Consider the following 16,134-nt stretch of genomic DNA (forward strand, 5'->3'; position numbering starts at 1 on the left):
GGCGACTATTGCTCTGATCAGCGCAATATAGGACTAGATTTGAAATCTAGTTTTATTAATCGCTTAATTATTTGTATTTATCAAGGAGATAGAACGGGACCGGACGGGGAGCCATGTTTTTTGGCACGGTGATCCATCTGTCCCTTCCTTCTCAGAGTCACCGTGGGTGATTCCAGAGCTGCGCTAGCCCCCCCCCCCCCCTTGTGAAAAAAGATGTGTTAAAAGCGATTTTTTTTGTTTGATTAACTGTTTGCACCCCTAGGTGCGTGAATCAAAATAAGCTATCTAGCTGATGCTAGAAGGATAAGGGGTTATCAGGAGTGCGTGGGTTATTGCCCTCCTGACCTCCCTCCTCCCCCCATTGCAGCCTTACTAGTTACCTGTTAACTGTCTTTCCTAATGACTCCCTCTGCCCTTCAAGCTAATTAGTCATCTATCTCTCTATCTCTATCTCTCTCTCTCTCTCTCTCTCTCTCTCTCTCTCTCTCTCTCTCTCTCTCTCTCTCTCTCTCTCTCTCTCTATCCCTCCCTCCCTCCCCCTCCCTTCTTTCCAAGCACCTACTCTGCACTGAAACCTCTGGGTGAAGATCTCATTATTCCTCTAAATGCAAATTGAGATATCTGGCAAAAAAAATCAATGCATTTTTATGTCCCTCATAATTGTCCCCATGTATGTAGCCTCTGATTAACCCGACTCACATCCTACTTCATCTTCTCCTCTCTATTTATTTCTAACCCATAGAGCCAGTAACAGAGAGCCCATCATCACACTCTGGGGCTTGACAATTCATATCGTTGCTGTCGTGCAGAAACCACTTATCTCCATATTTTACCATTTTGAGTTTTTTTTCATAAATTAACGCCCCTACAGTACTTGATCATACTACAGCGCAGTGGTGGAAAAAGTACTCAAATGTTTTACTTAAGTAAAAGTATCAATACTGCAATGTGGAAGTACACTGTTACAAGTAAAAGTTCGGAAGTCAAAATTTACTTAGCACAAAAGTATTGGTATCAAAATGTACTTAAAGTACCAAAAGTAAAAGTAATAAAATGTTTGAAAATAGCAGATCTACAAGAGCTTGTAGATCTGCTATTTTCAAATAGCCTAGGTATAGAATAGGGCTAAAATGGTTAATGTAATAATTTATCTCTGCAAAGTAACTAGTAACTAAAGTTTTCAAATAATTGTAGTGGAGTAAAAGTACAATATTTGCCTCTGAGATGTAGGGGAGTAGAAGTAAAAGTATAGACAATTGAAAATACTCCAGTAAAGTAAAAAATACCTTAAAATTGTACTTAAGTACAGTACTTGAGTAAATGTACTTAGTTACTTTACACCACTGCTACAGCGTCGCACAAAAGCATCAAACGTAGCAGATCCACAAGCTCGAAATGTGCCGTGAAGCGACGCGCTTTGAGCTTGTAAATCTGCTGCTTTTGCTATATTTTTTTTTATTTGAATCCTGAAAAGTAACAGTTTTGGACATATGAGGTTTCCACCCGACAGAGACGATATCTAAAGTAATGGTTTAAGGGTTGAGGCGAGCCCTGGATGGCTTCAAATGCAATAATATGAAATTGCATTTGAATCGTTTGGAACTTTGAATAGCGACAAAGAATTGATGAATGTCTCCCAGTCATCGTCGTGGTTTTCACACTATACCAGCGGCGGGCAACTTCGATGATGGAGAGGACCACTATATTTCCACACTCAGAGGGCCACATTGCATATACTGTCAGCAAAAATAGCAGATCTACAAGCTCAAAACGCGTCGCAGTGTGACACGTTTTTAGCTCGTAGATCTGCTTTTTTTTTTGCTATTTTTAAATTGGTAACATTTTCATTTAAATTCAAATGCATTTAGTTATACTTATGTTTAACTTTATGAACTTAAATACAAATACATTGGACATAAAAAAGACAATAGAATTGTAATATTTTAATACTAGTCATTAAGCTACTAATATAGACTATAGTAATAAAAGCGTAATGTTTGCAAATGTAACAGCTGAAATCAATAGGGGGGGGGGGGGGGCGCATGTGGCTAGAGCCAAATATCAAACGTGCTAGATAGTATCTAGAAACGCTCGGGAAGGCATCGCCGAGCACTGGGATCGTGGCCGTATCGTCTCGCAGAGCCTTTCGCACACAGTGAGCAAAACCTCGGCGATCAAAGCTCCCCCGATCTGCGTCAGATCTCGCCGAGCGCCAAAAAAAGGTCCCCGACAGCATATCAGAGCAAATATTCTGCAGTGTATACGGGCCCTGAAGTGTGATTCAAAACAGGCCAGATAAAGCAACATTTTACAGGTTCTACATTCAGGCTCTTTTCCACTACAAGAACTCAGTTAACCGTGTCTTGCCGTGATTTCACAGGTTCTGGAATTGTGTCCATACGCTATAACTCAACAACAAAAGACAAGACTGTGAGCTTGTAGATCTTCTATGTTTGCTTTTTTTTTTAACAAGCTAGTATTTTCATGATGTACCTCCCCCATCAGGTGGATTTACCAGTTTAGAGTTTTCGCCCTGAGATTGGGAGTGTCCGGGGATTCGGGGAACCCCACTTTCGAGAACCACTGCCATAAAGATCTTTACACGAAGAGGGTTCAGTGTAATCCCATCAGCCTCTCCCATACCACAACCAAAAATATATTTCACATTCATAATGTATAAAACATATTAGACCAAACAAAACATTCTGGAAGTAGGCCTACATTTTGCCTACTCAATAAAAATAAAAATAAACATTCAAAATGTACGTATCCTTGTTTTTGAAAGATGTGAAATGTATTTTTTCCTCGGTATGGGGGCTTCCATGGCTAAGCGCTAAGCTAGCTGACCCGTATTCTCACTGACCTTGTGTGTTCTTTCCAAGCGAGAATATCCAGGTTTCAGTTGGATCTACTTCAAGGTGAATCCGATGATCATGTTTTTTTTCTCCTTTAAATAGAAAACAAAACAAAAACAAGCACAAACTTTGATGTGGATTTTGTGAAATATTGTGTGACTCATTCTTATCTTCTTATATCTTATTATCTTCTTTCTTGCTTTACCTTCTTTGAATATAGCTCAGCTGCTCTTGAGCAGCTGTTTTGTCTGTAAACAAACAAAAAAAACTTCTGCTTTGGTCTCCCAGGGTAACTTGCCGCCAGATTACCGCATCAGCCTCATCGACATCGGATTGGTCATCGAGTACCTGATGGGCGGGGCCTATCGTTGCAACTACACCAGGAAGAGGTTCAGAACGCTCTACCACAACCTCTTTGGACCCAAGAGAGTGAGTTGCATTGACCCTTCGTTGTCAGATTTAGCTCTTGAAACGGGGCCCCCCAGATCCTTAACCCTTTAAGACCGGGAACGCATCTGTGTCATTCAAAAATAGCAGATCTACAAGCTCATAGTGCGGCGCTCGGTGCCGCACTATGAGTTTCAATCTTGGAAAATGTGTGCAAATCTTTGAATATATATATTTTTAAGGAGAACATTTATAACTCAAATCTTTGCTTCTGAGGGGTCCCTGGCGCTAAGTATTTTGAGATGGGGTACGCGGCCAAATACATATCATTTTGGGGGTCCTTGACATGAAAAAAGTTTGAGAACCACTGATACTATAGCAACATAAGTAAAAAAAATAAATATATATATATATATATATATATATATATATATATATATATATATATATATATATATATATATATATATATATATATATAGTTATGATTTAGAAGACATTTGTAGAATCCCCAAAAGCAAAGGCTTGAAAACATATTCATAATTCAAATACTTTTTCAAGACGATTTTTCAAAATAAATAGCAGATCTACAAACTCATAGCGCGGCACTCGGTGCCGCACTATGAGCTTGTATATCTGCTATTTTTGAAGAGACAAATAAATCTTAGAATGACACAGATGCGTTCCCGGATTGATTGGGTTAAGGCCGCCTGTGACTGTATGGGTTTGCGTGTGAATACTAGAATATAGTGTATATGTGGAGCAGTGCTGACAGAAGTAGGTTAGTTAAATATGTTCAGCATGGTTTTAGGCTGGTCTCTCCTCTGCACAGGGAGGTCGACCACTATTTCTGTAATGTAGATTTCTGTGCTGCTGACCAAAGAGTTTTGTCCCTTTTTGTGTGAGGGGCAGTAACTATTTACTAAGTAATATATTGCTGTCGTATTGTTACTTTCCCCGGTAAGTAGTGTAACTTATTACAGTTGCCAAAACTAGTAATACAGTTACACTTATGAATCCAAGTAACTTAGAGTTACTAAGTTGCAATGAATGTGATTAGTTTCGGTCCCCAAGTCTATACTTACCTAACATCTTATGTACTTCATTTGTACTTAATGTGTACTTAAGTATTTACAGTAGCCTACACATTTGACTGAGAAACTAACATAGCCTACTTGTAGTTGAGTATATAGGCTGCTTTGTCCAGCACTGTTCATTGGTCATTAATCTTCACGATTATTCTTCACTTTTTGAGGCATAATGTGTGACGTGTGTGTGTTCTCCGATGTGTGCCTCTCCCTTGTGACGGTAAAAAAAAGTCTCATCCGCTCCTCACCTCACCGTTTCCATGTCTGCCACATCATCGCCACACACAGCAGGTGTGATGGGAATAGAATTGTGCACAGCTGTGTCGGCACTGCCGTGTTTCTGTGTGACAGCGCAGCTTTGTGTGTGTGTGTGTGTGTGTGTGTGTGTGTGTGTGTGTGTGTGTGTGAGAGAGAAAGAGAACAAAATGTGTGTGTTTGCGTGTGTCTGTCTGTGACAGCAAAGGAAAATTGATAGTGAGAGCATGCAGGAACAAAACAAAGATCTGAGAGGGAGGGAGAGAGAGAGAGAGAGTTATAGGAGCCAACATGATTTGTTTGCTTATAGAACATTTTGACAAGTAAAAATATGAGCACGTTCTCTCTCTCCCACACGTGCACGCTCTCTCTCTCTCTCTCTCTCTCTCTCCCTCTCGCACATGCGCACGCGCACGCACGCACGCACGCACGCACGCACGCACGCACGCACGCACGCACGCACGCACGCACGCACGCACGCACGCACGCACGCACGCACGCACGCACGCACGCACGCACGCACGCACGCACACACACAGAGAGAGAACAAAGCCTTGTATAGTCACAGATAGAGATATCCTCATCATCCCCACAGGAGGCTGTGCTGAGTCTATTTTTACATTCTCACATGATGGATCATTAATGTATTATATCGTTGCTGTCAGGCAGAAACCTACTATCTCCCCTGTGAGCCCTGGTGGGCCAGTGGTGGAAAGTAACTAAATACATTTACTTAAGTACTGTACTTAAGTGCAATTTTGAGGTATTTGTACTTTACTTGAGTATTTCCAATTTCCTCTACTTTTACTTCTACTCCACTACATCTCAGAGGCAAATATTGTACTTTTACTCCACTACAATTATTTGAAAACTTTATTAGTTACTTTGCAATTATCAATTATTATATTATAAAACATACATTAACCACTTTAGCCCTTTTTTATACATAGCCTATTTGAAAATAGCAGATCTACAAGCTCACAACGCATCGCGACGCGTTGTGAGCTTGTAGATCTGCTATTTTCAAACATTTTAATTATTTTACTTTTGGTACTTTAAGTACATTTTGATATCAATACTTTAGTACTTTTACTCAAGTAAATCTTGAATTCCGCACTTTTACTTACTATACAATGCAGTATCGATACTTTTACTTAAGTAAGAAATGTGAGTACTTTTTCCACCACTGAATGAAAGTGGTTCTTTTCGAAACATGTTGGCTTTTATTTTTTTTTAGATATGATTTAAAGTACTTTGATCTTTACGCCCTCTCGTCCGTTATTTTTGGAGTGCTCATTCCTCCTTTTCAGGTTTTAGTTCCCATTGATCATAGAAGCACCAATCTACGTTTAACTTTTATCTCCATTGAGCACCGGGTATCTCTCTCTCTCTCTCTCTCTCTCTCTCTCTCTCTCTCTCTCTCTCTCTCTCTCTCTCTCTCTCTCTCTCTCTCTCTTTCTCTCTCTCTCTCCCTATCTCTCTCTCTCTCCCTACAAATCTATTTATACACACTAACCATTTTCAAAAGTCACCTTGAGTATCATCGCTGTCGGGTAGAAACCATATTTCTATATATATTTCTATATTATTTTTTCATAAAGGAATGCCCTAATTCATCGTACTGCAGTGTCACACAAAAATAGTAAAAATAGGCGAGCATGTATTATGAGCAAATTCAGATAAATTATTAAGAGCTTGTGAATAAATAATAACTACATTGGATCCATTGGAACACAGTTTCCTTTTTTTCCATTTCCTGAAAAGTAACGTGTTTGGACATACAAGGTTTCCCCCCAACAGCTACGATGTGCAGATTATCACTTTTGTTTTTTTATTTAACCTTTATTTAACCAGTTAAAAAAACACATTGAGCATAAAGTCTATTTTACAAGTGTTAAAGAGGCATACATATTACACAGCTTTGCCAGTAACAACAAATACAGGACAATAACAGTGAATGACAGACACATATAGCATCCGTAAAAAAACATACCCACTACCTATAGGAAGCTCAAGGAAATTAAAATAAAAAGAGAATCTACAAAGTGACTAATATAAAAACTAAGAGCAACAACATTCGCTACACATCAAAGCAGGGGCAATGTCTGGGAAGTGTGTCCACGACGATCCTTTTAAAACTCACTAGAGCAACGCGGTCTTCAACGTTTTTCAGGCCAAGGACCCCCTAGCTGAGAGGGGGATGAAGCAGGGACCCCCACTACATATGGGATTCATGTTAAATGTGTGTTTTAAAGGTTTCATGACATTCAGTTTGACCACACATTAAATGTTCCTTCAAACGTGTATAACAAGTTTTAACAAAATAATCCACTCCAGTGATCCATGGCAGGTGTTTTTCTCTCACATTTCTGAAGCCTTTTCAACTGCAATGAAAAAATAAATCTTTGCCTGCGGGTGTCGCTGTTGAGGGATTTTGCCTGGCAATCATCGCCTCTGCTCCGCCCCCCCCCCCCCCCCCCCCCCCAAAGGAAAGGATAGGGGAGGGGAGGGGCGAGGAGGAGAGTGGGCGGGATTAATGGCCTGTGACTTCACTGCCCAAGGGCCAAGCTCAGATTACTTTTCAGCCCAATTATTCACAGACCACAGAAAATCCACTGAATGTTCAAAGTTCAGATTTTTTGGGTGTAATTGAGGTCATAAAACCCCACAAAAAACGTAGTGAAAATGAATGTCATAGAACCTTTAAGACATTTAAAGGTTCTATGACATTCATTTTCACTTTTATTTTTTTAAATGTTTTTTTTGGGGGTTTTATGACCTTAATTACACCCAAAACATTTGAACTTTGAACATTCAGTGGATTTTCTGTGGTCTGGGGTTTTCTAAATAATTAGGCTGAAAAGTAATCTGAGCTTGGCCCTAGGTCACAGCCGATTAATCCCGCCCACTCTCCTCCTCGCCCCTCCCCTCCCCTATCCTTTCCTTTGGGGGGGGCGGAGCAGAGGCGATGATTGACAGGCAAAATCCCTCACCAGCGACACCCGCAGGCAAAGATTTCTTTTTTCATTGCAGTTGAAAAGGCTTTAGAAATGTGAGAGAAAAACACCTGCCAATGGAGTGGAATTTTTTGTTAAAACTTTCTACACACGTTTGAAGGACCATGACAAAGACTTTTAATGTGTGGTAAAACTGAACGTCATGAAACCTTTAACCACTTAAACCTTCAATACTTTGTAAACTTGACCAAACCTCTTTGCCGAAAATGGCCGATCTACAAGCACACAACGCCTCGCAGCGCGAGGCGTTGTGAGCTTGTAGATCTGCTATTTTTGGCTAATGTTCCCTTCAGAATAGGGTTCAAGTGGTTAATGTAATAAAAAAAAGTCCCTATCACACAAAGATTTGGCCGCCCCCATGTAATTACTTTGAGGACCCCCTAGGGGTCCCGGACCCCCTGTTGAAGACCCCTGCACTAGAGGGATCACAAAAGACAATTTGAGACAGATTTGATTGGGGTACGACAAGCATTTGATCTGAGATTGAGAGAAGAATGTGTTTGAAAGTGTTGGTTTGAACTGTATGCAATATGTATATGTACAGTAATATGGTGTATGAGTGTGCGTGTGTGTCAGTACTGCACTGTATATGTGCCATGTTGAATTTATAGAGTAAATTGCTCTATAAATCGCTTTTTTTCCACAAGCTGTTGTTCTGTTTTATTTGTTTGTTTGTTCTTGTCTTGCTTTTCTAGCCCAAAGCGCTGAAGCTGCTGGGGATGGAGGTGAGTGCAGCTCTCACACCAACGCTGTTCTTCACTCTGTTTGTCTTGTCTCTGCATGCTCTCAAGCACCGTACATTAATCTGTATTCAACCCAACACAAACATAACATGAGTCTGTATGCAACCCAACACAAACATAACAGGAGTCTGTGTATGCAACCCAACACACACAGCACAGTACTCCCATAGAGCACCGAAGTCTGACATCACTGCCGCTAGAGGGCGCTACCCCCCTGGGTCACATGGTAATTTTTACGGGGCCAGGCTGCCAGCATGGCAGCAGGCTCCGTTTTAAAGGAGAATTCCAGTCATTTTAGATGTTTGCTTTGATGTGTCGCTAATCACTCACCAACATACAAAGGGCCGTTGAATTTTTCCAGAGAAGCCCCTGTTGTCCATTGTGGAGACCCCTTCCCCTGGCATAATTTTTTCACTAATCCTCATTTTGCAGTGTACTGACACTCAACCATGCACTGAATGTCCCTTATGAGCTGCCGTTCATGCAGAACGACGTGAAGCTTGTCCTCGGTGTTGCCAGATTCTGTGAGAGAAACAAGCAACCAGCTCCATGTCGTTCTGCATGAACGGCAGCTCATAAGGGACATTTAGTGCATGTTTTAGTGTCAGTACACTGCATAATGAGGATTAGTGGGAAAAAAACGAACTTTGGAGGTGCTAAAATAGGCGAATTTCATTTATACACATTACTCCATTATGCCAGGGGAAGGGGTCTCCACAATGGACAACAGGGGCTTCTCTGGAAAAATTCAACGGCCCTTTGTATGTTGGTGAGTGATTAGCGACACATCAAAGCAAACATCTAAAATGACTGGAATTCTCCTTTAAGATTCCCTTTATTCTGTCACTTCTTCTGCCACTTTTCGCTGTTCTGGCTGAACCGTGCTGTCGCTTTTTCCGAAACTCGGCCATATGGTAGATGGTCATGAAAAACTATCAAGAAATAATTCTCACAATCTTTTGTCCAAAGGTGGCGCTATAGCACTCAATTGAAAATGGCAACTTTGAACAGGTACAACTCATGCCCTGTTTGACCTAGAGCCATGAAACTTGGATACACATATGCGTCTCCTCATGGCTGAACAACTTTCACCCTCTGACTTTTGACCTCTGACCTTTAGATCGCCCACCATTTTGAATTATATGAAAAACAGTCATTGGCTCCTAAATTCTGCATTTTTTCACTTATGGAAAATCCGCTACTAACGTTTTGTCGGCAGATGTCCAAAGTTCATGTGTAAAGAGTTTTGTGCAGATTACTCAAAATATCACTGAAACCAATCTTACTCCAATTGGCCAAAGGGGGGCGCTATAGCATTTTTTTTAACAAACCTTAAACAGGCAAAAGTCATGCCTTCATACTTCATTGTGAAAATAGCCAATAGCTACAATCTCACAACTTTTCAGATAGCAACGTGTTTCTGAGCTTGTAGAGTTTTGGTTCCGAGGAGACGTACAATTTCTCTATCGGTAGATGGTTAGGGAACCAGTGATCTAGAGTAGTTAGCAAAACAGAGGCTTGGTCCATCAGGGACGGAAAGACTTATATATATATAGATATATATCATAGATATATATCAACCGACACTTCCAGGGTTATCATATCTCTAACTCAATGAGAAGAAAGGCAGCCTATGAGTCCGGAGGTCACTGGTTCGATTCCTGTCCTCGACGATGTGTTGAGGTGATCATGCTTTGGCATTCGTAGGATTACGGGTAGTATTTCTTGAGGTTAGGGGTAGGCATAGTTTTACTAAGGTTAGGGTTAGTGAGGGTTTAAAATGCTCATTTGTTAATTGCATGGTCTTCTTTCTCTCAAGTTCAGTCTTCTATGTTTCTATGGCTTATTGTGCATATTACTTATCATTGCTTCTTTCTTTTTTCTTTCTGCATTCACTGGCCCCGTATTATTGCTGCTTGCAGCTATATTTTCTATTGGAATTCCCATAGGGGAATCTTTAATCATGTCTTTGAACTGTGTTCCAAAAATAAACAAACCATCCCGGTGATTTTACTCATATGGATATGAAGCATCAACTGACGGTGAAAAATAACTCATTTACGCAAATATTTGTTTTCTTCTCCAAACACGTTTATCTTACATACCTGACAAAATCACCAGGGTGGTTTGTTTAATTTTGGAACACAGTTCCAATATGACACGATCTAAGATTTGTCTACGGGAATTCTATTACAAATTTACAATTACAACAAATTACTTTGTGACCCATGGGTAGTGGGAGTGATGTCAGGACTTCGGTACTCTATGGCAGGAGTCTGTATGCAACCCAAAACAAATGCACCACCAGCACTCGCGGAGGGAGCGCCATCATCTTCTATTCATTGAGGGCAAGACAACGAATGGGTTTCAGCTCTAAGGCTAAGCCATCATCAGCATAAACAAAACCAGCAGAAATTGTGTTTTATACAAAATATGTTTTGTATCCACCTACGCCAGTAGGTGCAGAAGATCAATGATTATGTTTGTGAATGAAGCGCTCATGCAGAGGCGGATACTCCTAATGAAGGAGGACTCTTTGTGATTATGATAACAAATTATTATCAATTCAATGAATCCATTAACTTCACCAATGTTCAACCTTATCTTCATATACGTAATTGGTCCTCACTAATGCTCATTATTAGATGGTGACATTTATGTCTACTCGCTCTCGTGTCTCAGAACTGTATGGCTTAAAGTGCTCCTTTAAGAGACATTCATTTAAGTTTCCAAAAAGTGAAGATGTGTTTAAGTGTAATTTTTTTTTACAATTTACACCAAATCACAAGGAAAGGAATGAGGAAATAACATGCATAATGTAAATACATAAATGACACTCTAGGCCATGATGTATATTGTCTCAGTCAGGCAGAAACCTCATATATCCATATTCGTATATTAATGCCCAACTTGATCATACTACAGAGTCACACAAAAGCATCAAAAGTAGCAGATCTGGAAGCTCGAAATGTGGCGCGAAGCGACGCGTTTTGAGCTTGTAGATCTGCTACTTTTACAATTTTTTTATTTATAACAGTTTCGGACGTATGAGGTTTCCACCCGGCAGAGACGATATTTTAGGGAACATAATGATTTCATATAGATGGCATCGGTCTTTGCTGACTAAGCACAGTCGTCCACCCATGGGAAAAGGCCCCGGCTAAAACGCACAGCCTATAGTAGCCTACGGCATAAAGCGTTTGAAAAGGAATTCCCCTGAGGAGGAATAATTGATTTCCTCCTGAGTGATGTGACGTGTGGACGCTTGATGTGCTTCAAAGTGAGGCTGTCCAGTCAAATAATCAAGAGCGCTTTAAGCGGCCGGCCTTCACACGCCTGAAATCACTTTCAAATGCATATCCATCCATCCATCCATCCAGTGTCTGGCGGCCATGTATTAATGTTTGATGACTGCACACGTTGGTATGGATATACAGCATATATGACTCATGTTATGATGTCTGGTTGGTGGGAGCACTCTGTTTGCACTTGGCTGGAAGGGGTAAACCACCACCGACCTGACGGGATTACATAAGAGTGTGTGTGTGTGTGTGTGTGTGCGTGTGTGCGTGCGTGTGTGTGTGCGTGTGCGTGCGTGTGCACACAAAATCATAAAGCTTTCATCGCAGCATGTGTCTATACAGTTTGCTCCGAGGTCTTTCTTATTTCTGATGTTCTGTGGTTGTTTTGTTGTCTGTCTAACCCTGTGTGTCTCTCTCTTTGTGTCTGAACTATTCAATCTCCGGGTTCGTCACTCTTTGCCTCCGTCTGTCGTTTTTTTGTCAGTCCGTCTGTCTTTCTGTCTCTCTGTCTCTCTGGCTGTAAAACTGATGACTAATTTATGCACCATTGTACGATGGTATCGCACGCCCAAATAAAGCAGATCTATACGCTTTGTGGATGCACCGCGTTGTGAAGCTTATGGATCTGCAACTGTGCGACAATGTCGTACGGCAAAGTATAAACAAAGCTTAGGACTGGGTGATACGGACAAAATCAAATATCACATTATCTTTGACCAAATGTCTCAATGTTGATATTACTGTATGACAATATTGTGGATATTACTATTTGTGCTTTTCACAACATATGTACACAATGAATCTTTTTTTTAATGAATAATCACCAGTAATGCCTATAGAGAACATCTAAAACAGTCAGGTTCCCAAAATTACATCACTTTATTGTATTGCAGCCTGTAAAATCAAGCAACACGTAATGCCTAATCCAATATCGATTTAATATCAATACATTGCCCAGTCCTACCTTCATACAATTCCCTGCTATTGAGCAATGCTGGTGTTATAGCTTAGTATCCATGAAATGGCTAAACAAAAAGCAGTTTTTCCCTTCTTCTTAGAAACACATGAGCCTGGCTTTTTTTTATGTAGATCAGTGCATGGTTCTCAAGATGGGATGGGGTCCAGGGACCCCTCAGGGTTCTTTGAGGGGTTTCCAAATGGACCCTTACAGGTCTGTAACTCTGAGGGTATTTGTACACTCAGAGTTACGGGGGGTGCTTGAAATTAAAAAAAAATAAACACTGAAGTAGAATAAAGAGTTAAATAAAAAGTTCCGGTATAGTATGCATTGGGCTTTACTGTCTGACTATACTGTATACTGTAATATAGTGCTGGAGGATTAGAGGTAAATGTTTTCAACCGAAATGTCTGTCCGTCCATGTCATACTGTATGTCCCTCTGAGCCCACAACGACCACACCCGAAAGACCCATTTCCCTGTTTCAAACCCATTTACCTCTGTTGGCCGCATGTGGTCCTCAACAATGGTCCACCATTGTGACAGCGGAGGTCACCAGAGATCAATCCCCCCCGTTAAGACGTGGCCTAACAGCCTGACTGGCTGGCGTTGTGTGGCTCTGCAGTGACAGTGAAGCCAGCCGGGAGAATCCTTACATCCTGACCCCCCAAAAAAGCCTCCTGTCAAGGGCTCAGCTGAGACTGTGACCCCATACTGAGGACCTGGCTGCCGTCTCTGGTTCTAAGCAAGAAGCAACCCCATACGTAAAAAAAACTGCAGGAAAATATACCATAGAAACAATTTAAAGGGGGAAAAAAGGAAATTGACCTTTGACTATACTTGGTCTGCCCTTTTTTCCAAAACAAATAACACACTTTTAAGATCTACAAGTTCATTGCGACACGTTGTGAGCTTGTGGATCGGCTAATTTCACTATTTTTGAAAATGGGGCTTTAGAGGTTAATTTCTAATGCAATCTTTGACAGAGGTAGACACCAATTTTTTTCCCCGCTGAATTTCTCTCGGCTCTGTGCGACACGCAGGACGACATGCCGATCCGCCGGGGGCGCCAGAAGACCACGCGCAAGCGCGAGGAGGAGGTGGACATCGACCTGGACGACCCCGAGATCAACCACTTCCCCTTCCCCTTCCACGAGCTGATGGTGTGGGCCGTGCTGATGAAGCGCCAGAAGATGGCGCTGTTCTTCTGGCAGCACGGCGAGGAGGCCATGGCCAAGGCCCTGGTGGCCTGCAAGCTGTGCAAGGCCATGGCCCACGAGGCCTCGGAGAACGACATGGTGGACGAACTCTCCCAGGAGCTCAACCACAACTCCAGGTGAGTGGCTGGCTGGGAGAGAGGGTTATACTGTATACTGTACTAGGGGTGTGCCGATATATCGTCCCGCGATATATCGCGATACGTTTTCGTGACGATATGTATAGTTTTGGACTAAAAATATATCGTTTTGATTTTTTTTTTTTTTTTTTTTTTTTTACAATAATAATAATCAGGCATGCAAACAGCCCCGAGGTGAAAAGGGTGACAACATGTTGTTTTTTTTCAGGTCAGGTGTCACACTATTGCCCTATTTGGATTCAAAACGGCTATTGTAGCTGAAAAGCTACAAGTTTGCATGTCTGAATAATGCAAAAACAGAATTATTTGTTTGCATTTGCTTTTTTTCTCCCCCATATATTTTCATAATAAAAAAGTGCGTATCGTATCGAAATCGTATCGAAGTTGTGAGCCCAATATCGTATCGTATCGTTTCGTGAAATTAGTCGGCACACCCCTATACTGTACACATGGCACCCACCAGTGTTGATTTCGTTCAACTAAAACTATGACGGAAAATATTTGTCGACTACCTTTTTTCACTAAAGAAAACTAAATAAAAACGAAATAAAAACTAGGCTATGACGACTCAAACTAAGACTAAATATATTGACAATTTCGTCAACAAATAAAAACTAGACTAAAATGTTAGGGAGGGACTAGAGGAGAAGAGATCCAGTAGAACAAATTTTACATTTTATGTTTGGTTGCGCTCGGATGTTGCGCTCGGAAAATAGCCGATCTACAAGCTCACAACGCGTCGCGACGTGTTGTGAGCATGTAGATCGGCCATTTTCAGCATGCAAGTTGCAACCAAGTGTAGAATCAGCCATTACAACGCCAAAATACATTTTAGTCGACTACAATCGTATGATATTTAGTCGACTAAAACTAGACAAAAACTAAAACATTTCAGAAGACTAGAATATGACTAAAACTAAATGGAATTTGATTCAAAAGACTAAAACTGAATCAAAATTTGCTGTCTTTTTTTTTGCTCAAGTAAATACTCAAGTACAGTATTGAAATTTTCTGAAATTGTCTGGATATTTCTGGGGGGAAAAATGGCATTCTTTAGCATTCTTTTGATATTTTAAAAAGTAGTGAAAATAGCAGATCTATAAGCTCACAACGTGTCATCAGCTTGCAAAAAAAAGGAAATTGACTAAAGTGCTGTACTCAAGTAAATGTACTTGAGTTACTCTCCACCACTGCACGCATTCACGTACGCACGCACATATACACACATACACACACACACACACACACACACACACACACACACACACACACACACACACACACACACACACACACACACACACACACACAAGGGGCAGCAGATGTGGCTCAGGAGGTAGCGCGGACGCTTGGGAAATGAAGGTTCCCGGTTTGATCCCCGGCTCCTTTAAAGTGTCGAAGTGTCGTTGAGCAAGACACTGAACCCCTAACTGCTCCCGATGAGCGGGTTGGTGCCTTGCATGGTTTCAATACTTCTCTTGTGTTGTCCAGGAACATTGTCCTCACAAGGTCGATTTCTGAATTTTCTTGGTTCTTACATAAAATTCATGGGAAGGTTTTCTGTGCTTACAAAAGGGAGGAGGGCGCCCACACATCAGTATTGGTGAGGTGCTGCTGACCTTGGTAAATAAGTCTAAAAGTAAAGAAGAGGCCGCACACACCCGTAGCCACCATGCAGGATTCATTTAAATGAAAACCGACGTTTGGACCTGCAGAGGTCTTCTTCAGGGAAATGCCGTTTCGACCTTTCCAGCAGGTCGAAACGTTGGTTTTCATTTCAATAAATCCTGAGCTGAAATATTGATGCAGTGTTGAGCTGGGAGACATGAACCACTGCTATCCAACTACCCTACAGACTGTGGCACAACAAGGGCATGTGCACACATGCACGCACGCATACACACACACACGCACGCACACGCCTGCGCGCACACACACACAAACACACAGTGGTGGAAAAAGTATTCACATTTTTTTAACTTAAGTAAAAATATCAATACCGCAATATAGAAATGCTGTGTTACAAGTAAAAGTACAGACTTCAAAATGTGCTTGAGTAAAAGTACAAAAGTATTGGCATCAAAATGTACTTTAAGTACCAAAAGTAAAAGTACTTTTGCAGAATGTCCCATTTTAAGTTTTCAAATGTATAAAAAATAGCAGATCTAGAAGG

The 16,134-nt window shown here is 41.1% G+C and overlaps 2 protein-coding genes across 3 annotated transcripts in view; both read left to right on the forward strand.

The window, feature by feature from the left end:
• LOC308087919 (H-2 class II histocompatibility antigen, E-S beta chain-like) overlaps window positions 1–16,134 on the forward strand; it is a 662,842-nt gene that overhangs the window by 377,046 nt on the left and 269,662 nt on the right. The window lies entirely within an intron of this gene.
• Window positions 1–16,134, forward strand: part of trpm3 (transient receptor potential cation channel, subfamily M, member 3) — a gene marked incomplete at both ends in the record, with an annotated part of 344,779 nt that overhangs the window by 275,864 nt on the left and 52,781 nt on the right. Inside the window, 4 exons of one of the 2 annotated variants that reach the window (XM_080432157.1) lie at window positions 2,883–2,918; window positions 3,144–3,284; window positions 8,298–8,327; window positions 13,648–13,940. In XM_080432157.1, the coding sequence (XP_080288283.1) occupies window positions 2,883–2,918; window positions 3,144–3,284; window positions 8,298–8,327; window positions 13,648–13,940 (500 nt within the window). The remainder of the gene's footprint in view (window positions 1–2,882; window positions 2,919–3,143; window positions 3,285–8,297; window positions 8,328–13,647; window positions 13,941–16,134) is intronic. The other variant, XM_080432158.1, reaches the window with a different exon arrangement.

This window comes from Gymnoscopelus braueri (genome assembly GCF_963280865.1).
Source record: "Gymnoscopelus braueri genome assembly, chromosome: 7".
In the NCBI taxonomy this organism is placed as follows: Eukaryota; Metazoa; Chordata; class Actinopteri; order Myctophiformes; family Myctophidae; genus Gymnoscopelus; species Gymnoscopelus braueri.